The sequence below is a fragment of the Xenopus laevis genome, chromosome 2S, assembly GCF_017654675.1.
Source record: "Xenopus laevis strain J_2021 chromosome 2S, Xenopus_laevis_v10.1, whole genome shotgun sequence".
In the NCBI taxonomy this organism is placed as follows: domain Eukaryota; kingdom Metazoa; phylum Chordata; class Amphibia; order Anura; family Pipidae; genus Xenopus; species Xenopus laevis.
This window is the reverse complement of record NC_054374.1, coordinates 79,306,328-79,333,779: the sequence shown is the minus strand read 5'-3', so window position 1 is coordinate 79,333,779 and position 27,452 is coordinate 79,306,328. Positions and strand designations below refer to the sequence as shown.

Here is a 27,452-nt window from a genome sequence, read left to right as displayed (position 1 = left end):
TCTTACCAAACTGTTATATATATTTAAGTAAATATTGCCCTTTTACAACTCTTGCCTTGAACCACCATTTTGTAATGGTCTCTGTGCTCAGGATACAAGACAACTAAACTTCCCTATAAACTGGGAAGGATTCAGTGCAAGATTAGTTTATACAGTATAGAGGCAACCTTTGCTGGGAGGTCTCTAGCAATAGAGCAGCTGACTTTAACTGGCAGTATTTGGAATATACACAAGATTAGGAAGAATTCAATAGAAAGAATCCTGAAACCTGTAGCCTTCCTCTGTAGCATAGAGGGTTACCTCAGCAGAAAACAGCATAGCATGAAGTATTTTGCCTGTAGTACAAGTTCAAGTTTATTTTTACATATGCTTTGAAATATCTATTACATTGCAAGTTCTGTTATAAATATATGTATAAAACACCATTTCATAGGGCCTTTTCAAGTGAATTAACACATTTAGCAGATAAAACCTCACTTCCCATATGAAAATGTGAGCCAATAACAGTCTATTCTTTTGGTGGGTAACCATAGCAACTCCAATTGCAATTTAGTTTTGCTGGCAGGATGTATACTTGCATGGCAACTGCAGCAGGGTTCTGTGGCTAAGGGTTCAGCACAAATGTGTAACTGTTACACATCTAAGAATGTTAATTAAGGGGAAGGGGGCCTGGACCACAGGGTCTGCTTGCTCAATACCAGTAGAGAAATCCCCCTCTCAAGTGGCCAGGCTGGAAGTTCCAGGAGTGAACAGGTAGGCATAAAGATTCATGCCTGGCCCCTCTCTCTGGGGGTTTGGCAACCTGTAGTTACGCCACCGCATTAAATTATACTTTTTATTCACAGTCTGTTGGTTCTTGTTTTAGCCCTTCAACTTCCTATGAAGGGTACTGGGAGTTCATTTGTATGCCACTGATACATGAAATATGTTACATCTTAAATTGTAACCACATGGGTAGTTTGTCACCAACTCCAACTTACAGAATAACGAGAGAAAGTGCAATTCTATTATGAAGTCAAAGATAGGAAATGAGTCAGTAATCTTTTTTATCTAGATCAGAAATAACGCCAAAGCTGAAACTTGTTAATGTGCCTATTTCCATACATGCATTCCAGTGGAATGCTTAAATCCTAGTCATTTCCTGCCATGTATTTGCATATCTGTTGATGGGCAGCCTTACATCTGTAACTATCACCCTGCATTTCAGGAAGGCCAAGTGTGCCACTTATTGGGCATTAAACACCTCTTTATCTCAAGAGTCCAGTCCTCAAAGAGCCCTTTCAGGTAAAAATATCCATAGTGTATCCTGCTACCAGTATAAAAATAGAAATAAAATGATTTTCTGTTCAGCAGACTGGGCACTACAGTGTAAGGCAATGTTCAGTACTCTTTGCCGGCAGATAAGGGTTAAGAAGGCATCTCCATGCAAGCTTTTGGCTACTGCAGAAGTGGGTCAGTGTGGTTGCCATGGAGACGCTTTAGCAACCAATCTTGCAACCTCTCTCTGTCTCTCGGCAGAAGCCCTTCAAGATTGAAAGCATCTTCATCTTCATCTTCCGTCTCTACATCCTTTTTACTCTCTGTCTCACTGTTTCAGTCTCTGCTGTGGTGCCAGTGGCCGGCCCTGCTCCATGCTGCACCCCTCCTTCCATGCTCACAGCAGCCCTGCTTCTGGTCGCTGGGGAAAGGGGAGAGGGAGGGAGAGAGGCAAAGTTGGGGGATCTCTTTGCCTTTTTCTTCAGTCAGTTCTTCTCCACGCCTCCCTGGCACCAGGATTCTGCACACCAGCTGGTAAGGAGGGTGGCTTTGCTATGCCATGGATGCATCTTTCATCTCATTGTATCTGTTCTGTATACTTGTGTCAGTTTATTCATCTGTATCTCTCTCTGTATCTTGGATTCCACTTCTCTGTACCTGTGTATATCCATGGCTCTACATGTATTGCTGCATCCGTAATATCTGCACATGTCGTTTGGGCTGTGTATAGAATGATTTTAGTATTCGTGCATGTGTAATCTATCACATGGGAAAATATTGTTTTATTGACACTATGTAATAAAATATTTAGGGGTTAAATATTCTGAAGTAGTGCACTTTACTATTATATCTATCTATCTATCTATCTATCTATCTATCTATCTATCTATCTATCTATCTATCTATCTATCTATCTATCTATCTATCTATCTGTCATTTATCTATGCACATTAACATTATCTTTATCAGTTTATATTTGTTTTCAGAACTAAAATGCCCCCTATAATTGTATTTAGTCCATTTGCTTTTCAACCTTGTACCTTCTACACAACAAAAACAACTGTTTGCATAATTTTTCTTTCAATTAATTTGCACTATCCCTGCAAAACAATCCGTTTTTTTCCTTGAAACCCCTAAGGACTTTCCCTAGTGTGGCAAGAGAGATTACATCTTTATGGTGAATGAGAGGATGTGGGGAAATATGCACTAAGCAGTACTAAACTGCTGTTGTGAGTATAGGCTCTCAGATCAAATGTCTCTAGCAGGAATTTTTCAGAATCTCTGCAACCTGTTCACTTGAGTACAGGTATAGGATCCCTTATCCGAAAACCCGATATCCAGAAAGCTCCCATAGACTCCATTTTATCCAAATAATCCAAATAATCCAAATTTTTAAAAATGATTTCCTTTTTCTCTGTAATAATAAAACAGTAGCTTGTACTTGATCCCAACTAAGATATAATTAATCCTTATTGGAAGGAAAACCAGCCTATTGGGTTTATTTAATGTTTAAATGAATTTCTAGTAGACTTAAGGCTTGAAGACCCAAATTACAGAAAGATCTGTTATCTGGAAAACCTTAGGTCCCGAGCATTCTGGATAACAGGTCCCATACCTGTACTTCATAAATTGAAGGGCATTGCTTACTACTATAACTTTCCCTTAGAGATACCTCATGGAGGCCAATGTACAGGACCACAGTTCTCATTTAAATACTACAGGGGAATACATTGTTCAAGTGCATATATTAATTCTGTTTTACATTAATTACATTGTTACAGACTTCAAATGCCGAGTATGCTATGAGACAGACAATTGCAGCTGTTATTCATAGGCATTATTAGTGGTATCCATGTTAGAGAACAGGTCACAGGTGAGCCAACCAGTGTTTAGTTCTTTTAAAGAATTTGTCTGTGAAAATGAGTTCCTTGAAAGCCAAAGACTTGATTGTTTCTTCTTCTTAAAGTTTAGAATCAATCTTGACACCCAGCCAACTGTGCAGTTTGAAGTGCAGAAAATGCTCCCAAACCCGTAGTCCATGGTCTAATTTATTTGTTTTTCAGCATAATTCCTTTATCCCCCTGAACAATATTTTGTGGCATCTTCCAAAAGATACATTTGCTTAGTGATTATTCACTTCTGCAGCTGATATTCACCTGGTTTTCTAAGAATTCTAAGGCTACACCAAATCCCTGTACTTTATGCAGGATATGGCTGAACTATGTCATGATAAAACAAGCATGTTATTATTTGCCCTGATGCCCTCTAAGGAGAGGGCAAATAAATAAAGCAAAATTAATAGGTATTATGAAGGTGTTGAAAGATGTGAGATTTTTTTTGGTGAGGGGGATACAGTTTGAACATTATCTTTGAAGCTACTAATAAAAAGGCAAACCACCTGGAAAGGCTTTATAAAATAGAGATGATCTGCTATCTGCAGTTTACAAGGGGCCACTTAAGAGGTAGGGTAAATGACTAATAAACAAATGGTCCCTGTCTTAGCCTTTTTTCTCTGTATTCCATCTGGCTTTGCTTGATGCTCCTGTAATTGGTCTCAGAGCTGTTTTCTGTCGATAGAACATAGACTTGTTCAATTAAATTGATCTCCTGCACAATGCTGGAAAGATGAAAGATACTCCTCCCTGTATTATTCATTCACCTAATCCCTAAAGGACACATTGTTGGACTAATAACATTTATTTGTGGGCCTCTCTTGTCCAATAGTTCACATTATATTCTTAATATCCAAACAATAAAAATGTACCTATATGGGCAACTACATCTGACTTTTTTTGGTGAAATCAGTGACTGGTGTTAGATGCATGAAACAGAAAGTGTGGCACTTGTGATAATACTGCCTATAATAGGATAGGACGTCCCAATGATGTACTAGAAGTGCCATTAATTGAAGCAAAAGTTGATATTCTTCAGCTCTGCTGACTGCAAGGCAGATGTAGGGTTCTGTGACTTAAAACAGTTGCTGGGAAGATTAGGCATGCTACATCTCCAATGACTGTTGGATCTGATGATCATATGAGTAGCCCAGACCAATAGTGTGCGTTCGGTGCATTGTGCTGCTGTGATTGTATTGTGTTATATCTCCAGCATGCAGATTATTAGTTCTGCTATTTGAAATGGACTTTCACCCTGAAGCTGTGTATCATTTGCATAGTCTCCCTCCACCCCCTTTGTGGCCTAAATGGCAGTTCTATCAAACGATTGAAGACGTTTTCACGCACGCATAAATAAGATACTTAGATTACCAGCTGCACAATGTCAAAAAACAAACTGTGTTACTGCTGTCATTAAACTCATGCTGCCCTCCAAGGCCATATAGAAGCATGTAATTTCCTGTTATTTAGGGCCTAACATTTTCTTCCAGGAGAAAGAAGTAGAGGGGCCCCTTCAGTTGTATGCCCTAATGTGTGCACTGTAATGAAACTGATGGGTTCAACCAGGAACAGTTAGCTTTCCTGTTTATTTTGTTGGTTTCTAATGGTTCACATTGAATGCAATTCCATGAATAGTATATATATAGCAATTTAGCACAGGATTTGGTGGTCAGACATGGACCTTGTAACAGGTTAATCAAAAACGACACAATAAGTCTCCACACACTAACACATATACTGCAGGCCGGCAATGCAAATTATTTTCGTTGGCAGTTGTCTGCAATGGTCTAGTTCCATATCTCCTAGGGTATTGTCAGAATGTATATAATTCATTGGATTTAATCTTTTCCAGCAATTTGTCATGTGTTGCGTTGTCTTCCGTCATAAACACCCTAAATTGTGTTCACCTAGAACTGCTGCAGATATACCCTATTGGTTACAATTGTCTGATGAGGGAATAAATACATACTTAACTGCTTAAGTACTTGAGCAGTCTGTACTGTGCCATGCTTATACCTCTCCAAATCCCCTCCTCTGTGGGCAGGTGAGTTCAGAAGGCATGAGAGCGCTGTGTGCTGAATACTGATATGTAAACTGCAGCAGAGCATGCATCATATGATTCTGTTTATAGAGAGGACATCAGATGCCAGACTGTCACATGCAGCAACAGTCTTCTCTAAACACAATCCTTTCTTTAGTGTTTCCTCCTGAGACTCAAGGCTCCCTAATGGCTAGCTCTAGTTGGAAGTGGCTTATAATCATTCTGTTCAGCTGTAACACTGCAGTGTTTGTTGCTGTAGGATATATAATGAAGCATCCAGTCAGCCACCACTGTGTGTGCCAAAGCAATGTGCTGTGTCTTTAATAAGTGACTGAGCGCCCACTGTGGCTCAGATAGACTACAAATTATATTATGTCACGTATCTTTTTTTCCTTATCCAATGTTTTAATTTTTTTTGCAAGGTATATATATTTATTTATAGCATTTCAGAAACAGTATGTGACATGCAAGAAGTGAGATGGGTCGGACTAAACCAGGCACTAAATAATTTATTTTGCTTGAATTATTTTTTGTGGCAGATGAGGTTTCACAGTTTTCAGAGAAACCATTATGGCAGCTTTCACTTATCAATAAATAAAACAAACGTGCAGATAGATAAGGATCCACATGCAGAATAACCTATGACAATATTTGTATTGAACAGCTAGAAAATGAAAGCAAATTATATGGACCCTATTGTTCCGTTACAGGCAGCTTCCTTTTCAATCCACTGCATGCAACCTGCAGCCTTGTGCCTTTTATAACTGTGAAACTCCTCAGTGACTTCTAATGTCTTTATTATCTAAACAACATGGTCTATATAAAGTGCCTGCAATAAATAGAGCTTGTTGATCTTGTTTTTTTGCGTTTTTTCAACTGCTGGATTATTTCTCATGTCAGAGATGCTGAAGTTCAATACAGCCTTATGCAATGTATAGGGCTACAGGGGATGCAAGATACAGTTCTTGCTGCTTTTGGGCCTTGGGTTCTAAGAGATTCTGTGGGCAGAAATAATGTGATATTCCTTATCTGGACATCTGGACTGGCCTACATGCTGGGGAGCAGAGATACAAAAAGATTAAGTAGATTAGGAAAATGGTGGTATTGGGGGTTATTGTTGGGTGTAGTTAATATATTGATGGAGCCTTTTTTGCTATTCTATTTAAACCCTGGAAAAAATACATCTTTGGATTGTATCTAATATGCAGCTGCTTGTTGTCTCATTTTCTTGAAGAAACATGAGCAGTAAATATTTAAACGTATACCTGTTGCCTGCAGTTTATTTGCTTTATTTGGTGTTGTTTATATCTGTAGCATTTCACAGGAAGAACCCATTTCACAGAGTGGTGTTGTCTGAGGCCTGTCACAAATAGTTTAGTGTTTGGGACAAAATATTCTACTGCATACAAGCCTGGGTGCAGTGATGCTTACCTTGGACTTGGAGGACAGGCAGTCAATATAGATGAGCACAGAGGATGCCCTTTGTTGATCTGTGCCTCCCACACAGTTTCAGTACATGCAGAGTGATAGGGATTAGCAATGTGGGATATGGGTAGAGGAGGCTCTACGGCAGGGATCCCCAACCTTTTAAACCCGTGAGCAACATTCAGAAGAAAAAGGAGTTGGAGAGCAACACAAGCATGAAAAATGTTATCGGGGTGCCAAATAAGGGCTGTAATTGGCCATTTAGTAGCCCCTATGTGGATTGTCAACCTACAGTACTTTGAGGCTCTGTTTGGCAGTACATCTGGTTTTTATGTAACCAAAACTTGTCTCCAAGCCTGGAATTCAAAAATAAGCTCATGCTTTGAGGCCAGTGGGAGCAACATACAAGGGGTTGGAGAGCAACATGTTACTCACGAACTACTGGTTGGGGATCACTGCTCTACGGGAATAGTGTGGAACGTGGTGTTGAAATGCATCATGTTCACAAAATTTCAGTGACACATACATCTGCTAATGACGTATCTAACTCGCTCAGGTGGAAAAGAGGTTGAATTCAGAATTGCTTCAAGGATCCTTTTATAATATGTTAAAAGGCAATAGGAAGCCGTGGACATTGTAGAAGTTTTTTTTATATCAAGCTCATAATTATGTTTCTTATATTGCAGTGTGTATATTTTTTGAGTACAGAGTAGTGCAGAGTTAGGTTGTGTGATCTAGTGAGTCTTTTATAGAAAGTTTGTCACTTTATGTGGCCTTCCAAGGGTTTTTGGATCCAATAAGATCTAGACTGTCATCTTTATAGAAAATGTAATAACTCCTACACAGAGAGATTTTGCATTTCACGTCAAAATCCGCAGCATCTGCTGCACCCAGGCCAAGGCAATGTATTTGGGTGGCAGCAGAGCAGCAATGGATCTCCACAGGCTGAGAACCGCCTCCTCTGTCCTGAGTGTAGAACTTGGTAATCATACAGCTGAGGTATTAGGAAAGGTGAGAAGTTAACAACTCCCTTTGTGATAGGATTGAATGTGCACTAAATAAAAATGTTTTGTCAAATATCTGGTATCCCTGAGTCAACACTTTGCACTGTATGAGTCAGTCATTTAATAGTATTATTATTAAAATTATTATAAAAGAAATACTTATAATCTTATAATTGCCTTTTGGTCTGATATATACCATACCACTGTTAAATACCTGTTGAATTTACTGGGACATAAACATTTTAGTAGAAGTAAACTGTAAAGTAACAAATTAATTACAAACGCTGTATTTTATTTACTAAACATACTGTACCAGCCTAAACAATTAACAGCCATGCAACAGAATGATCATTAATGCTTTCAAAGTTACCTACATCAGCTCTCTATCTCCTGATCTTTTAAAGCTATATTTTATGTGTCAGTGACACGCACATGCTCAGTGTGCCAGTTGCTGCTGTTGCGAAACTAAGTGAAGGGCTTTTAATCAAATGAATCGCTCCGAGTGGCATCCCATACTGCCAAACAGAGCCTCCTGTAGACAGACAGTCCACATAGGGGCTACCAATAGCCAGTCACAGCACACATTTGGCATCCCAGACACATTTTTAATGCATGTGTTGCTCTCTTGCTCTTTTTACATTTGAATATGGCGCACAGGTAAAAAAGGTTGATAACCCCTGGCCTAGAATCAAAAATTAGAAACAATTTACTTATACAAAAACTAAACATGGCGAAATGACCTAAGCTGAAATGTGCAGTTTAAAAATGTTCATGAAGATAAACTCTGAAACATAAGATATTTGCAAAGTTCAGAGAGTGATCAAAAGGTTCCTGTAACAAACACTGTATTTGCAGATGGTGGCCAGAGATATATTTTCTTTTATTGCATGAATATATTTCCTAGCAGCAACAGTTTTATTTTACGTATATGGGAAAAGTTTTCATTCTAAAAGTGTATAAACAGGCACGATCATAAATTAACCAAATAAGATTCAATGAAGATTCAGTTCAGTGAGAAAATTGTGTATCACGTGAAAAGTCATGGACGAGATTTAATTGAGATGTAATTTCAATTCAGAAAATCTTATCATTTGAAAACGCTATTAAAGCCTATGAGAAAAAAATTGAACTGAATTACTAGGAAAGTTTTTTCTCCTTGAATTGAATCTCATCCATGACTTTTCACACAAGGTGACTTTTTCTCACTGAATTGAATCTGGCCCAATGTTTGCACCAGAAAGTTTAAGAGAATGGTACTTTGGAGTAGCAGAAGGTGGAAAACTGAAAATATAGGCACATACAGTACCAGTGGGAAGCAGATATAGAAAATAGACTGGCAGCATAAAAACAAATTGGTAAAACCAGACTGTCTGCTGGTGGCTAGAGGTTTGAAGGGAGGTATCGTCACTTGTGGCATGAGCCCTTGAGGTTAGGTTCTCCAATGGGCCTCAGGTACTACAGTCTGAAACTGGCTGGATTTAGTAAAAAAATGTAGGGAGTTGTTTCTATAATTGAAAATGCCATGTTTTGCCCCGTTCTGATAGCTACATGCCCAAATAATGTCATGATATACCATGACATTCAGTTATACAAATTAGGTAGCATTATAGATTTCCATTTTTTTCATCAAAATTATCCTTTATGTAAAAAAAAATGGTTATTGTGTCAGTGATTTAACATGCGGGTGTTGGCTTTAATTCTGGGCATATTGTAATGTGCTTAGCATGTATTTACCCTGCACCCCAAGCATCTCCTTTAGCATTTGCTCAGTGATTTAACCTGTGGGTGATGGCTTTAATTCTGGGCATATTGTAAAGTGCTTAGCATGTTTCCTCCCTGCACCCCAAGCATCACCTTTAGCATTTGCTCAAATCTGGGAGCACAAAATGAAAAAAAAAATTAATTAGCTAAGATACACACTTGGCATTCAATAAACTTGTTATTAAAGTTCAGCTTATCTGTTCTTGTTATCAATACTGTTACTGTACATGATCTTTTGAACCCTTACAACACTCTCACTCTTCCTTATAATAAGCAGTTAATAAGAATAATGTAATTGAACAAAATTAACCCCTATCTGCTGCTTTGTAGTAACCGAAACTTAAATGTTTAGCATTTCTCTTGTTTTTTTTAAACTTTTTTATTATGGTAGAATTAATTAAAACTTTGTTTTTTTAAAATAATAGTTATATTCTACATTTATATATAAGATTGTATATTCTCTTTGTCCTCCCTCCTCCTGGTTAGATCACTTATCCCTACAATGTTCAACGGGGAGACCAGTTCTTCAGTCAGGAATGTCATCAGGAGTTCCAGTATCAGTGGAGAGATGTACAACCCGGAGAAGGGCAACTCGGCAAATCCGGATGCTGCCGGTGTTACCACTACCAAGAAGAGAAGGTCCAGCCTGGGAGCCAAGATGGTGGCAATTGTTGGACTGTCACAATGGAGCAAAAGCACCCTGCAGCTGAACCAACCTGGTGAGTGTTATCACTCTTTTCTGTACCTATTGTTGGAGAAGATTGTTATAACTTGCAGTCTACCTAAATGAAACATCAATGGGAATATTACATTAATAATGTTAGAGCGGAGTCAAAATACTTAAACAATAATAACTGCTAATTCAGTATGACAGAAGGGAAAGGGAAATCATCCAGAACCAGTATTTAAATCTTGTCACAAACATAGTGCATGCAAACCTCATTCAGTTCTTAGAAACACATGACATTTCTTGGGGGCTCTTAGCTTTCCAGCAATACAGGTCCTCTGCCACCTTACAAAAAAACGGTTGCTAAAAATGAGCACAATAAATAGCACAGTGTTGCAAATGTATTTTGCCTATGCTTTTTTTTGCCATTATAAAGCTTTAATAGAAAAAATGTTTTTCATTGATTACACTCTATAAAAAGGGTGATTATGTGCTCTAAATAAACAAACCCCTCTCTTCCCTAGACTTCATTCTCTGAGATAAAAAGCAGTTCATGAAACAGGTGAACAGTCTTTGGATTGATGATTTGTTTTATCAGCTTCTACTCTGCTCAGCAAAACAGGAAATAACAGGCAATGCTAAAGTGAAATGGGTTTCCTTTCCTTTTTAAGTGCAAGAAATAACAATAGGCAAATAGCTCTGTTCATTGAGCCTGTGTTGAAAAGGGGTGTATAAACAGCGATTATGAGTAAAAGGTACAGACAATAATTGCTATTGAAGAAGATCTGTAAAGAATCTGGTTCAAAAGCAGAAACTGTTTTAACAATTGTGTGTTTTTAAACTCTGTGCTCCGCCAGGTTTTTAAAAATAATTTTAAGCCTTTTCAGACATCTGAAAAGTCAATGTAGTGGCTTTCATTTTTCTCTTTAAATCTGACCTGATAAAAAAGAATTGCACCTGAAGTCTTATTATTTAGGACTTTAGGGGGCACATTTACTAAGCTCGAGTGAAGGATTCGAATGAAAAAAACTTCAAATTTCGAAATATTTTTTTGGGTACTTCGACCATCGAAAAGGCTACTACGACCTTCGACTTCGATTTAAACGTTTCGAAGTAAAAATCATTCGACTATTCGACCATTCGATAGTCGAAGTACTGTCTCTTTAAAAAAAACTTGGACTACATACTTCGGCAGTTTAAACCTACCGAGGTCTTGATCTTGATCGAAGAAAAATCCTTCAAGCGATCGCTTAAAATCGTTCAAAACGTTCGATTCGAAGGATTTTATCGTTCGATCGAATGATGATCGTAGGATTTAAATTCGAGGGTTCCGATGAATTAGAAATTAATTAGACATTAATATCCAAAGTAAAAGAGCACCTTTGATGCAAAACCCCAGCAAGTTTGTGTCAGGAGTTTACAAGCTGTATATCATCTTTGTTGGTTTCATAAAGGGTTGCATGTAATTAATACAAAAAATACAGGGGTCATTTATTGTTTTTTCCTGTATATTCCCAGTAAGCATAAATGGACCTATTCTGACTATGCTCTTGTCTGCTTGCTTCTAAATAGCTTGTATTTTTCTAGTGCCACCTCACAAGTTTTTCCCCATGTCATGCGATTATCCTATCAACCAACACTCAGATCATGCTGTGTTAACTACCCAGTTGTCCTTCAAAATTGTACAAAGCTGTCATTAGATTGACAAAGGAAAGTGTTCTTCCCGTTCCTTTATAACCACCAGCTGTAGTTGATGTACAGTGCAGGCTCCAATAGGTACAACAAAATTTGTAAATAAACACATTTTGGATACTGCCAAAATCCATAATGAGATATGTTGCATACAGCAGTTGTGACTGCTTAGTAGAATGCCTAATAGGAAGGTTAATTTTCCTTAGAATAAGGAATTCCTTAATACAAGATGGTCGTTCATCAAGATGGTGATGGTGAGACAACTGATCATTGTGGTTAAATACTGTGAACACTATAGGACCACTTCAGTTGTGTGTTGTATAGCAAGTATATCCCCTCGGTACTCTAGCTACCTCTTCATTATACTCAGTGCTATCCAAAACAAAAGTTTTAATTCCAACATAAAACACATCATGGGTACATTGTTATCATAGCCATACCTATCAACACATGTGAGCTAAAAGCACCTGTTGCATTCATATTCTGTGTGCATTATTGTTGGCACATATTGTGTGGTCCATGTGATGTTTACAGAATAAAAGCCATGTTGTGTGAACCCCATAATTGTCAGGAGGGTGATAGGAGATATTGAGATACATAACCTTATATGAAACAAAAATTTGTTTACTTCCTATTTTGAACAATCCTTGCTAAGAAACCAATAGCTCCAGATACCATGCCTTTCTCAAATGTATAACACTATGTGGCAATGTATTATATGCTATATGTTACTGAAGGTCATTCAGTGCTTTATAAATACAAACAAATTATAATAATATAATAACTTTTCCTACCCTGAATGTGCAGATATTGCGAAAATGCAAAATGCAAAAATGGTCAGCATTGGCCATAGGGTCTGAGGAGGCTTTGCACACTTGTAAATAACTAAATTAAATACTGGAAAGTAATTATACAAAAAAGGAGCAGATAAGTAGGTATATATATAAGTAACCACTGCAGGGACAGACAAGCGATATGCAAAGTACACAGTGCAAAAAAACTGATGACATCTACCCAGAGTTCAAAATTCTGTTCCTGAATTCCTTAGTAATTTTGCCTTCCCCAGTCAGGTGCAAAATGTAGCAACATATATTGGAAGCAAAAATTAATAGCTTTTTAGGTTGTAAACTGTATATAAATGAGTGCACTTGGTACCTGTGAGGGAAGGTGAGGCACACGCCTTAAAAGTGTGCTATTTAAATGTTTCAACAACAAATGCTTAAAGGAGCAACACACAAGGTATCTGACAATGACAGTCTCAGACAGCTAGATAGTGAAGCTTGATTCATCAACTGGGTTTTCCACTAGGGTTGCCACCAGGTAGGTATTTAAGCAGCCTGGCCTGGTAAAATGATGCTTGATATTCCAAAAGGCAAATATAAGCACAAATGGGGCTCATTTATCAACACAGGGCAAATTTGCCCATGGGCAGTTACCTATAGCAACCAATGGGTGATTAGCTTTTTAAAGCCAGCTGCAAGTAGAACAATGAATGCAGCAATTTGATTGGTTCCCATGGGTTACTGCCCATGGGCCAGTGTTGATAAGTGACCCCCACTGATATAGTGTAGATAACTCACCAAAGTAAAGCAGAGATCCAGGTGCTGCTGCCCCAGGCCCTCAGCTCAGGGGGTGCGGCCAATTCGTATAGAGACAATAAAAGGCATAGGGCACTCGAAGAGTCACATGCAGATCAGACGAAAAATATCAGTTAAAAAGTAGAAAAAAATCTTTATTTAGACAATCATATTAAGCTTTACACGTTTTGTGTCCATCTGACGCTTAGTCATACGCTTAAACCAGTTACATGTGATGCCAGTATTTAAATACCAAAATACCAATGGAAAAAAAGAGTGAGGGTCAACTGTTAATTACAATCAGAAATTTAACGGAACCACACAAATAGAAAACATCAATGAACATTAAAATACAAAAAAAAATGTTTTGTCTATACAAAGCAAAATGTTGCTTGATTCCAATGTAACTGATTGGGAAGTAATATAAAAATATAGGAAGGACAGCACTTCTTTCTAGAAAATGTGACATCTCTAGAATCCAGTGGAGGAGACCATTACACTGCACCAGCCTTGCATTGCTCATGTGTGCAGCTGCTCCAACCAAAAATACAACCAAAAACAGAAATCCTGTGGTTCTGCTAAAATTGCTTCTAGGGGCTGCTTTGAAATGTTAACTACCACATGGCTGATCTGAAAACCAAGTCTATGTTTTATGATCATCAGATAAAACAGCAAGGTTTGCTGTTTCCTGCCATACTGCTTGGGAAAAGGTAATGGGCTCATTTACTTCCTCACAATCAGCATCATGGCACTTACACTGTATAATAACACAAATATTAGAATTCAGTTTTACCATGTAACATATATAATTTAATTAATTATATGTGAATGTGTAAAACCTTACATTTGGACTGAGCAGTTGCAACTGGTGATATTAAATCATCATTCCAAGTCCTACACGAAGGCATGGGCTCCGTTGCCCAAGTGTCCCAAGCTACCTCCCGCGAACAGCTTGAACGGATGGGTCCCCCTTTGCCGAAGCTAGGGAGGGCCCACCATCCCCGCCCCCCCAAAGGGGTTTGGGTAGTTTGGACTCCCCTTCGCCGAAGCTAGGGGGAGTCCCGTCTACCCTGGGTTCTGCCGAAGCTTCCCACAGGGCGTGTCATGACCTGGGGTCCAGCCAAAGGACTATGATCCCATCCAGGGTGCTCAAATCAAACACAAAAAAGGTGCTGGAGAGTGCAGTGCAAGGCCATTGATTGCCTTTAGTAAGGTTCCAGCTGGCAGCCGGAAAAAGAAAAAACTTCCCGCCCGCCTAATGGCCGGGCAAAGGAAGTGAAGCATTATTAGGCATAGGTGCATGTGCATTGCCCCTGACTCAAAAGCAAATCAGGTGCCTCCCTCATGGGAGCACAGCAACCCAGCTTTCATCAAGCTTCCGCTTGCCAGCCTAGTCCAGAGGACCAAGTGTTTCTCTGTTCTTCACATAGGATCATAAAAACAGATACTCCTCCTTGATCTTGCCAGCCAGAGGACCAAGTGTTTCCAAAGGTACTGTTTTATATCGCAAGCTATTCTCTCCATCAAGCTTAATGTAATCCCAGACAGAAGAAAACAATGAACAAGCTTCAAGACAAGATTTTGGACTAGCTCTTGCTATATGTTCTTCAGTGCAGATTTCCACTTCTGGATTATTAACAAACTGTAATTATACCACGGGCAGCAGCACAACGGGAATAGGGAAGCAGGCAGTAATTACTGTCAGGGACTGAGGATAAGCTCACTCCTCCAGGTAACCAGCCTGCTGGGATCCTCTAGCTTTGCTTAAATAAACTGTAATAAAATTGAAATGCCTGAGGCAGAGGTGCAGTGCTCTGCAGAGCTTTGTAATAGAATGTGCAGAGTGATACAGCAGAGTTTTTGCACTGACACAGAAATGAGTGCAGAGGGGCCGTAATAGAATGTAGCACAATGTTCCCAGTAACCTGCAGATAAATAGAGGATAGTATTGTGGTGGCAGCAAGATCCAATTCAGTGGCATACCTAGATGTTACTGGGGCTCACAGGAAATAAATTTTAGGCCCCCCAAAATGTCAAGAGATTGACTTATTTTACCAATATATATTTAAATTTCTTTAAAATTAATTAATTGATAAGAGCCTAATGGACCCCCTTGTATCTCCTGGGCCCCCTTGCAGCTGCAGGGCCTGCTTTCCTCTGGCCAAATTATTTATATACATTATTGCTGCCAAGTCTGCGTCCCTTTAGACGTAATGGAACAACTACAACAACTCTTGGCTGCATATGAATTGTTAGTGTTGCTCTAATATTCCCATCTCTCTTTACTACACTTACTCCCTCAAAGCCAAGACCCTGTCCCAGAGTCTGTTACCCCCCCCTCTTACTACTGAAGGCGCTGCAGTTCTTTCTACACAGTTACAGAGTACATGGGTGGTGCTTTATTGGGGTTTTCAATACTTAAATACAGACTACAGTGCACAGGAATGTGGCACAGATCCTTAAGACTGTTTTGCTGATATAAGTAATGTTAAAAATAAATGCACACAAGCTCCTTTTTTTTTGCATTTCCCACCCCACATTTATTATTTTTTTGTGGTTGATTACATTTATAGTGAAAGGTGTTGTGTCTGTACAGCTATATGAGCTTACAGCTTCTCACACCATTTGCTTTTTCAAAAAACCTAATTTATATCTAAAATGCATGCCGCAGTCAGTGGTGCATCAAGAATGTCTTGTTAATGCAAGGCAGTGAGTGCATCAGTACACAAGAGTAGTATATGCACCAGGGGTTTGCAGGGAATATATTCAATATGTACATTAGGAACCTGTAAAGCAATAGGACCACTGGGAACATTGCTGTGTATTCCATTACTTAGTGCACTCATTTTCTTGTTGACATGCCCTCATCACACCATGTCACACAACAGCTTTGACATACAAGTAATTCTTTCTTGGATGAGCTACTGACTGACTTGGTTTCAGTGCTGGACAATGTACATTCCTCCTAAAGACATATTGGATAGCTAGCTAATGATCTGAGCAATGTATCGCATCATTTAGATGATCATTTAGCCTACTGATGGTTATTCAACAAAAGCTTCATATGCCAGTGTGAATTCAGAGGTGGCAGTGTTCTGAAGAAAGCAAATGTCTAGTATTTGTGAGATGCACTGGAGCGTATTAGCATCTTTTCGTGTAAATTAACCCTAGTTTCTTACTTCCTTCAGTTGTAAGTTAATCACAGTTGCCCCCTGAGCTTTACAGTTTTAATACCATATTCAGCATTGCAGACAAGTTACTAATCATGCTATTTTTATGTGCTGTGTTCTTTGCCAGCTGTGCCCTTTGTAGAGGTGATGAAAATCCCTGAAATATCACTGCAAAGCTACTCTTTCTATATCTTCTCTTATATTTTTGAAGAGGACTTTCAGTTGCAAGGCTCTGAACCTGTTCTAGACCAGTTTTCAACAGCAGTTTTTGGGGGTGACTATCACATGAGTCCTTGGCTATACCATAATACTTTATACCTCATCCTACTGAAATGCCCACTTGTTGTTATTTGATATAGATGGGCACTGGGAATAATTAAATAAGGATTTAAGGGACAATTACAGAAACCTATTTAACTCATTTGCAACTAGGCAGTGATATTGGGGAGACGTTTTATGGTCTTGTTGGGAGTTAAATTCTGGATTTGAATAGTTCAATGCCTCCTACTTTCCTCACCGTTCTAGGATAAGAATACGGGACATCTGTCAGGCGGTATATTAGGCATCACACATATACATTTTCATTACTCTACAGTAATGTGATTCACTCTTTTTTTTTTAATCATGTCCCAGTATAGTGACAGAATGATGTGTATATATAACTTTTTAAGAATCACCCACATTGTGTAAGCACTTATAAATAATATATGTCAATTGCTTTCAAATTGGGCTTAAAAGGATAAACCAATAACATAAAAAAAACTCAGGAACGCTTGAACCTGGCAATTTTTTTTCTGTTTATGGAGGCATATTTCTTCTGTTTTCTGGGAGGTACATATAGTTTGCAAGCTCTGTTTATTGGAACTGCTATTACTCATATTTATTATAACTGTTATAATAACACTACCCTTGTTTGTGTTTACACCTTGTTTAAGCCTTTACAATAACCACTGTGTGGTGTGACAGTGATCCTCACTTCAATTTCTATAGGAGTTGGGAAGGCTCATTCACAAATTAAGGGCAAATTGCTAAACTTGCGTACATGTTCCATTGAAGCTTAGGGTGAGGGCTCTGACAAATTTCTTTCAAGTGCACACACTGATGCAAGGGAGCCCTGAAATTTCTATTAGCCTGAATCCAGCATAGGACTGGGGTTCAGGGGCCCACTGGGGCTGCCTCCTTAGAAGCCCCCATACTGCCTCATGGCCGCCCTCCCCATTGTCGGATTTTAGCAACTCTCTGATGCCGCCCCCATGCATATCGTATACATAACTGCTGTGGATGCTGTCTGGGAAGGTCCGGGGGGGGGGCAACATCAGTTTTCGGTGGGGAGCGTGTCTGGGTCCAGTCCGACACTGCCTGAATCTGTCAGTAATTCCAAGTTTCCTTAGCACAACAATACAATTATTAATGCTGGAAATGATGCAATTCAAACACATAGGAGTATAAATCCCCCACAACTTTCTTACATTTTAGCAAAACATTAATTTGCATCTATATTGGTGCATTGCAGACTAGGTGCAATTTAGCATATACTTTCAATTATGCTGGAATTCTGGAGAAAAAAAGATTTAAAAAAATGGAGGTATGCGCGTATATACTGACTTTGTAGATGTGGCAATTTACACACTGCATGATGCATAGTAAATTTTCCCTATAATCCCATAATCTAAAATTTAGATTATGGGATTATAGGGAATATTTACTATGCATCATGCAGTGTGTAAATTGCGAAAAAAAGCCCACAATCAGGCATTTTTTTGCACTTTGCACACTATGGGAAATTTTCGCCAGTATTAGTCACTTTGCCCTTTAGTAAATTTGACCCTAAGTTATGTACCCGTACCACTGCAGGCCTCTGCACTACTTTTAGGGGTGCAAAGACCTGTGGTATCCTCATCATGTGTTTCCTGCATTAGGCATTGTTTGATTGAGGTGGGGAGAGCTGGGGAGGCACGTCCCCTAACTTGCATGTCATTCGGAAATGCAAGTTTGGAAGCATCAGGAGGGGCATCCCAAACACCTACGGTTTCTGATTTGTGTCACAGTGAAAGCTCAACTGTTTCTTTTAATGTACCATCCCTGTTATGGCTGACACACTGAGAACAATGCTGCATCAAGTTGCACTTAAAAGTGCATTTTGCACACTGCACATATGCTCAATTGCACTTGTAAATGAGCCCTTAAAGGAGAAGGAAAATGTAACGAATAGTTACCCTGGTGGTCTAGTGGTCTACTCGTTGGCATGCGGGGCGAACGACGTGCTTTCGTCGGGGACGCCCGCCGCATGCGTCGATTCCAGTAGGGTGCACGCGCCCACGCACTTCCAGGTTTATGTGCCGGTGTGATGATGTCATTGCGCAATGGCGCGAAATTCAAAGTATTTAAAGGGGCCTGAAACTCAAAATCACTGCCCGTTCTTAGGTTCTATATGTAAAGTTCCTAGGTGCCTGATTCTAATTGTTATTACTGGTTATGACCCTTGCCTGCCTTTTTGACTATTATTCTTATCCTCTCCAATCCTGATCCTGCCTGCTTGTGACTACTCTGACCTCTCCAATCCGACCTTTGCCTGTCCACTGACTATTCTACGCTCTCCAATCCTGATTCTGGCCTGTCTAACGTTTCTCTGCTTGTGCTGGCCCGGCCAGCCTGTTCCTGGTGTGTTCTTCCTTCCATTATCCTGGTGAGATGATCATGCCCCTTTGCTCATCTAGAACCGTTAGCTTGGCTCCTCTCTCAAATAAGACCTGGCGGAATCTGATTAGCCGAGGGCTCCTCTCGAGGTGAAAGGCGCTTAGCTTGGGTTCTGGAGATAGGGTGCCGAACGTGACAGAAAACTACCAAGGCAGATTATAACCAATAGATTAACCACAACAGTGCAAGATAGAATGCCATTTTTATTGTTTAGAATGCTTCCCCATACCTGAGTAAACAGCTCTAGACACTGTCTCTGTTTGTTTAGGATAGCAGCTGCCATATTAGCTTGCTGTGACATCACTTGTAAATGGCTGTAAATAGTAGATATGATCTGCCTTTCATCATTTAGGTACCTGACATAAAGTATTGATTCACTTATGTCTACAAGAGCAGTTCTTTTATATGCTCCACTAAAAATATAGATTAGACTGACAACAAGAGTATGAGATCTGTTATCCAGAAACCCGTTATCTGAAAGAATAGAATTACAGAAAGGCTAATTTTTAAAAATGATTTCCTTTTTCTCTTTAATAATAAAACAGTACATTGTAATTGATCAAAACTAAGATATAATTAGTCGATTCCGGAAACAAAATCAGCTTATTGCTTTTTACAGTGTCGGACTGGGATGCCAGGGGCCCACCTTCCAAACTGTTATACCTCCTCTCCTCACTCAACCTCATTATTCTCCTAGTCTCTTTTCTCTATATACTATACTCCACAGGGAGTTTTCCTGGTATCCCGGTGGGCCAGTCCGACAATGAAGTCTAGTAGAATTAAGCTGACCATAGACGCAAAGATCTGATCGTACGAATCGAGGATTCGTACGATTTTTGAACCGTGTGTGGAGAGTTCCGACATTTTTCGTCCGGCGGAGATCGGTCGTTTGGTCGATTGGACAGGTTAGAAAATTTCTGTCGGCTGCCGATAATATCTCTGCGTGTATTGCCGATCGTATGATTTTCAGTGGGAGACTGTCACTAACTATGGTTGGACATAGATATCATACGATTGCTGTCAGGGACAGAACATTGCTGATCTGTTCTTTAACTAATCTGACTGGTAAGACTTTGATCTGAATGGTTAGTGGCGGGTTAGGAGATGGGAAAGTCTGATCGTACGATGATTCGTATGATCGGATCTTTGCATCTATGGCCAGCTTTACGGTATGAAGATCCAAATTATGGAAAATCCGGGAAACCCCAGCTCCCAACCACTCAGGATAACAGATCCCATACCTGTACTTTACCATTATAAGGGGACCTCAACTACAGGAACAGGACGAGCAGCTTATGTTTTATGCTTTTGTCGCAGTTCAGTTGCAGTGAAACAATATAAACTAGGAATATTATCATGATGGGGACCTTAAGTAGTTCTTACTGCAGATTCAATGCCACAAATGGAGGAAGAAGGTCGGTGTTACAGATGGCCCTATAATTGCAAAGGCTTACAATATATGTTGACAACAATACAAAATCAACTCCATGTAAATTTGCTTCAAATATGCATAAACTATAGATGGCCAACTTCTTTGTACATGTAACCAATGGCCATTTATGTGCCAAAATGCTAAACAGTTCAGCTATAAAGTATTCCCTTTTAATCTTAAGGTAAGCAAACTGTTGGCATGGAAACTCCCTTAGAATGCCAGAGTCTGTCTGTGGATCAGGGGTCCCCAACCTTTTTTACTGTGCCATATTCAAATGTAAAAATAAAGCAACGCAAGCATGAAAAATTCACTGGGGATGCCAAATAAAGGCTGTGATTTGCTAGCCCCTATATGGACTGGAAGCCTACAGGAGGTTCTGTTTGGCAGTACACCTGTTTTTTATGCAATTAAAACTTGCCTCCAAGCCAGGAATTAAAAAATGAGCACCCGATTTGATGCCACGGGGAGCAACATCCTAGGGTTTGGTAAGCAACATGTTGCTCACAAGCCACTGGTTGGGGATGACTGCTCTGGATATGTAGACATTATAGTGATGGATCCAATTCTACTAGGAATGGTATTCCCTAACCATATGTAGCACACTTTGAGTGTACTTTTGCTGTGTATTGAGGCTGTGTGTGACCAGGCTAACACTGCTATTAGTGTGCCCCCGACCCCCAGTGTACCCGGGCAACTCCCTGCAACTCCCGGTACCTGGTGTGGATAAATGCAGCAGTAGATTCAGCCAGACAAGTCCTTTGCAGTAAATTATAACTGGTTTATTAAGAGAGAACAGTGGCAAGGTTGTAGTTCACAAGCACTTCGATGTTCACAGTAATCATAGAGTAGCTTAAAACAGTAGTATTCCCTCCAGGGAGGCAAGGTGCAGCAGACGGCTAATATTCAATATATATCAAAGTTACAGCAACAATAGACTTGGGGAATAGTTACCACTCTCACTGGGCACTATCCCTCTGGTGAAGCAATAAGGCATCGGTTTCTCAGCCTGAGGTCTTGTATCTTGGCACCGGACTTGGTCCTCACCTCACCCACTGTATTCAGCCTGGGATCTTGGGTCTTGGTATCCTATCTGGTCCTCAACTCACCCACTGTAGTCCCTGCACTAGTGGTTCAAATACCACGGGGTCCTAACCCCACTATTTCTCCTCGTTGGAGCCACATCTGCTCACTAGCTACCCTGTGCTGACTTTCACTCCTAGAGCGACTATTACTGTACTACTATCACTATCTTACACTTAACTAACTTTCCCGGCAGACCTGGACCTGTAGTACCTCACACTGAGCCAAAGTCCCAGGACAGACCCAGACCGCATGGTGCTAAACCCTTTTATATTGACAAACAGTGCCATCTAGTGGACAAACTCCAGGTACTAGTGTGGACCCCACCAGGGACATAGCTGCCTAACTTAACTAAAGAACCCCTAGGTGTCCAAATCCTAAAGGGGAACTGCCTGAGTATTTTACCCCAAATCTCAGGGTCTCTACACATATTTGTATCCAACATATTTCTAACAATCGTGTTGCTGTAGTTTTAATGAGTGTTCAGGAGTCAGAAGAGCTAATATGTCTTTACCCCAACTGTACCTCAGGCTGAGCAGTCTCTTCCATTGCTTTAAAGGTAGGTTTTCTGTGAGCAAAAGGCAGAACCTGAAGAAAATGTGTGTGTATGTAAATGTATGGGCACAAGTTCTTCTATAGGGCCAAGAAAGGCTGTTTTATTAAAATGTAACATCATATTTTTCCCATGATTTGAAAAAATTGTGGGAAAAATGTTTTGTTCTCAAATGTATACATATAATACAGGTACAGTATATGTATATGTAAAATATGTGGTAAAAGTAGTTGTACAAATGTGCAAAAAAAAACAGCATAAACAATATTGGTACAAAAGCATAAAAATTAATGTAGTCAATGCATTTTTCTCGAACATGGTGCTTTTGCTAGTCTGTGGTTATTTATTTGCTTTTTATATTTTTCAATTGTTTTTGTCTCTGTTCAAAAATTGAAGACTTTAAAAATGCTCCTTTATTGATCAATTTTATTGTGATAAATTGCTGTGGGTTTTTTGTTTCCATGTGGGGCCCTGATCAATTTTGATAACTATTCCTCTGTGAAATTAGCCTTATTCTTATTTGTTTAAACCATTTTTGATTCAAATGTATCGAACCCCACCCCATTTGGGCATTTGAATTGCCTTTTACAATAAATACATAAAATAAACAAACATGTTAATGCAGAAAACCCTGCTGCTGGTACATTCATTTTCATGCAGTGTGACAGCAAATGTTATATAATGTTTGCTAATTCTTGGGTAGATCTACATATTGGGTCACATGAGAAGTTGATCATCTCTATAGAAATAGGAAAAGGAAGGTGCCAATCGGCTCAAAAGGGATCTGAGATCGGTGTGTAGCTGGACAATATCTTGGTAATTGCATTGCATGGATGAATGATGTTCTTCACAGAATGGGTTTCAGGTTTGTGAACCTGCATCCTCACCGGGATGAACACTGGTTATTATAGCTCAGAAGAATATTGACAATCCAGAAAGAAGCAGGGCTGGCAGGGGGTAACTATTACTTATTTCATGCTCAGCTCTTGATCTCATACTGGATATATAATGTATAAATGTAAGGAACCCACTGATGCTTAAATAATCTCATCCACAGGCAATGTTTTTTCACTCATTTTTTAGACCTAGCTGCATTGTACCTTGTGCAAGAGCTGCTTCATAGAAGAACAGCAGTTCCTATAGCAACAGAAGGCATCAAATGGATGCTAATCTGATAAAGGAAACTAACGAGGACTATCTCCTGGTGACCTGGATAATCAAAAGGTTGCCAAGAAACCTGCAGAGATCTTAACTTAGCTGGGGGCTTTTACAGGCTGCACCATACTCTGTACCTGTATCAGGCAGCATAGTGAAGCTAAGCAGCTTCCTGCAATATGTATATATTCTTCCTGTAAGTCTAATACATTAATAATACTGTAAATAATAATTTACTACCCCAACACATTTTATTTTGTTTTTAAATAAATCTCACTTTGAATATCCTAATGAGCTTGAAGCCTACTGCATAACGCATGGAGGGTGGTACAGATGTTTCACTGACCAAATTGTTCATTAGTCCCCCACAACCCCACAGGAGGCTGTCTGCGACTTCCAGAGCTTGGTTGAGGCCCACTGCATTGCAGAGGAAGTTACCATGGTAACACACTAGAGTGTTGCCTCAAAACCACTCCTTAATACCACATTAGATAAAACAAAAGGTGTCTGACTCCAAATGACCCCAATGTGCGGTCTGTGTCTGGAGATATGTGTGTGGCGGTGTGTATGGATTAGTGCAGTGTATTACTTTTAGTATATTGCAAGTAATACTTCCTTTCAATTCTCAAAACAGAAATAAATGATTGGGTTCAATTTCACTGCAGGCGGTTTATGAGCTAAGGGGATAAATCTTGCAGCTGATTTAAAAGACGCTAATCCTATTGAAGGCAGTTCTTTCTGACATGGAGTTTCAGCTTTTTCATGCAGAAACTGCTCTGGGAAGCTGTTATGAGGGCAAGTGCTTTCTCTGCAGATTTCCAGGTCCTATCAAACATTCACTTACCATTAACAGCTGGGTTACATATTAATGGACTAGCCCAATATAGCTTTGGTACCAGTGTCCCCTTCTGTAACAAGATATAATTACCTTTAGTGGATTGCATCTCCATGGAGACAGAATCTTCTTACTTGCATTGGCTGACAGGCTATATGAAGATGCTCTGAAGCCCTCACAAGCTAAATATACAAATAGAGGGTTAATTTTTAAAACAAGATTTGCCTTTTTTTATTATTGTGCTGAAAAATGATGAAAAGCAGGTTTCAAGAGTCAATCGTGAAAAAGAACTCATAACCCTTTCGCCACCAAAGAGGGGGTGTGGGTAAGAAGTTATGATTAAGACCTCTCACCTTCAAAGAATACCTTATATAAGAAGGTTTTATGTCAAATCAGTAAAAAGTAGAGGCAGATAGTTTTTGTATTGAGAATTTGGTGTGATTTTTTTATGATGCTAAATGATTAGAATTGCATCAATAAAAGGGCTGAGTCTGAAGAATATTTACGAACTATCTTATTTTTGCAAATATGTCTAAGAGTTTTCATTTTATTTTCCCCTCAGTCTGCTTTTTAAAATTGTCATCTAAACAGATTTAAATTTCCTTGTTACTTTAATGAGGCTCCATTTCATGTACCTGCCGTCATTCCCCAGCTCTGTGCTGACCTAGTTGTTAACAATAGGTCTTATTGGCAGTATTAACTGCAATTAATCATCTCCCTTGCACTGCCGGTGGCTATGATAGAGTACAGCAAGCTGCAAAAATCCAAACTTGGCATGAAAAGTGCTTGTATAAGTGCCATAGCCTTCTTTGTTTTAATACAGTCTGGCATTGATTTGGGGGGTGCCTAGCAACATACCACTTGGAAAAATGTGACAGAAAACTTTGCTTAGTTCACTTTACAAAGGCATGGATGGTAAGTCTTCGCTTCAGAACAATGGAGAACCAAAATGATTTAGAAAAACCCAAGCGGCACGAGATCTCTTTCAGAAGAAACCACATCAATGTAATTTTCTGAGTACAGGTATGGGACCTGTTATCCAGAATGCTCGGGACTTGGGGTTTTCCGGATAACAGATCTTTCTGTAATTTGGGTCTTCATGCCTTAAGTCTACTAGAAATGATTTAAACATTAAATAAACCCAATAGGCTGGGTTTGCATCCAATAAGGACTAATTATATCTTAGTTGGGATCAAGTACAAGCTACTGTTGTATTATTACAGAGAAAAGGGAAATCGTTTTTAAAAATTTGGATTATATGGATAAAATGGAGTCTATGAGAGCCATTCCGTAATTCGGAGCTTTCTGGATATCGGGTTTCCGGATAAGGAATCCTCTACCTGTATTACACTAATGTGTCTCCTGGTTATAAAATTTAAATAATTACACAGATAATGTAGAGGAGGGGCAGCACTAGGAACCCATTAGCAAAACAATTATCTGTTTTAAATTGATTGTGATGCATTTCAGTCTTATATCATTCATTGTGATGTTCATTGACACACATGACATTTATTATAAAATATTCTAATGTTTTCGTATACTCTAGTTTTCTTGTCATATAGTTTACCGTAATGGTTGTTAGATTATTTCATTTTAACACATCATGGTCAGTTTACCTATTCCGATTTGTGCTTCTGTGGACACTGCTGCACATTTCATACAATACATTCACAGCCCAGCAACATAAATATTATATATGTATGTATAAATCCAGTACTAAATTTTAAGATAGACAGGAGAAATGTAATTCATGGTGGCAACTGGACCAATGCTAGGATTTTGGTAACTTCTCATGAATTTCCGATTTTTAAACCTCTAGCTCAGAGATAGCAATTGCACTTCTTTCTGCTAGCTTCGTTGACCTCCCAGACCACCTTGGACCCCTTCCAGCACCAAAAGGGTGAGCACAGGGTGGGAGAGGGGCAACAGTAGCAGGAAGCAGCCTCAGGGTAGCAGAGGGGCCAGGATCACTCCCTTCTGTCTATTCTTAGAACACGCCCTTATCCTGATCTGTTCATGATAAGGGAAAAAGCAAATTAATTAAAACATTAATTTACCTTTAAATAAACTTTTACATATGTTATACAGCACTTGGTTTTCACCTTACAAGTTTTTTGAATTATTAGCTTTCCTATCCTGCCTTTCTCCAGCCTGCTAAATAAATTGCTTTTATGTTGTATTTTTTATTCAAGCACTCCATTCTTCATCCTTAGTTCTGACTTTCTTAGTGCTGCCTGGTTGCTAGGGTAATACAGTCCACAACAAGCATGTAATTCATTAAAAAAATGAAAAAATTAATAAATGAAGAATTCTACTCTCTACATTGGGGGGGGGGGGTTATTTATTAAAGTTATTTACTAGTTCTTATTAGTTGTTCATACTGGTGAAGTTCTGTTGCAAAGTGCCTGCCTTGTTCTTGCTACTTTCAACTCAGCACTTTCTGATATGATACCTGAAAATGGTCAGCATGTTTCTTCATTTATGCCTTCATGTCTTCATTCATTCCACCTTTATAATTGTTTTTCTAGAATGTTTTTCTTCTACTGTCCCCAGATGGTACCACCAAGAAACTGCGTAGTAATATTCGGCGCAGCACAGAGACAGGAATTGCCGTGGAGATGAGGAATCGGGTCACCAGACAAGGAAGTAGGGAGTCCACAGATGGCAGCACCAATAGCAACAGCTCTGATGGCACGTAGGTCTCTTTCATTTTTAATTCTCACTTACTGCACTGTTCTTCCCAACTGATGCCTCATATACCATTCCTCTTCTTGTCCAGCTCTAGGTCACTCTGAAAACCATTTCTTATTGTCCTTTACTTCTATGTGCATGGGGGGCTTTAATCTGTTGTCATCAAGATTAGTCTTTTCCTCGGTTACTAACGCTCATGCTGCGATGATCTATGGGGCAAATTCACTAACCAACGAAAATTCGCCAGCGATGGCTTCGTGCACATCGCAAGCGAAATTACATGACGCCAGCGAAATTACGCTCAGCAGTTCGAAGTTACGCTACTGTTGGCTAATTAACATAGGGCGTGGATATGTTGCAGCAAATACATTACACTACACAAGCCCAGGGAACCTTAATAAAATAAAATAAAGTTGTTATATTGCCCTACACATGTGCCCACAGTATAGTTTATGTGCCATATGTAAGCAAATGTAGGAGGGAAGGAGGGTACCCCCAAAAAAATGTACGATCTTTTTCA

At 39.3% G+C, this 27,452-nt stretch overlaps 1 protein-coding gene across 2 annotated transcripts in view; it reads left to right on the top strand.

The window, feature by feature from the left end:
• Nucleotides 1-27,452, top strand: part of rims3.S (regulating synaptic membrane exocytosis 3 S homeolog) — a 49,075-nt gene that overhangs the window by 5,372 nt on the left and 16,251 nt on the right. The window contains exons 1-3 of one of the 2 annotated variants that reach the window (XM_041584027.1): nucleotides 359-1,791; nucleotides 9,867-10,099; nucleotides 26,795-26,936. In XM_041584027.1, coding sequence (XP_041439961.1) covers nucleotides 9,883-10,099; nucleotides 26,795-26,936 — 359 coding nt within the window. In that variant the 5' untranslated portion in view covers nucleotides 359-1,791; nucleotides 9,867-9,882. Of the gene's footprint in view, nucleotides 1-358; nucleotides 1,792-9,866; nucleotides 10,100-26,794; nucleotides 26,937-27,452 lie in introns of those variants that run through there. The other variant, XM_018249575.2, reaches the window with a different exon arrangement.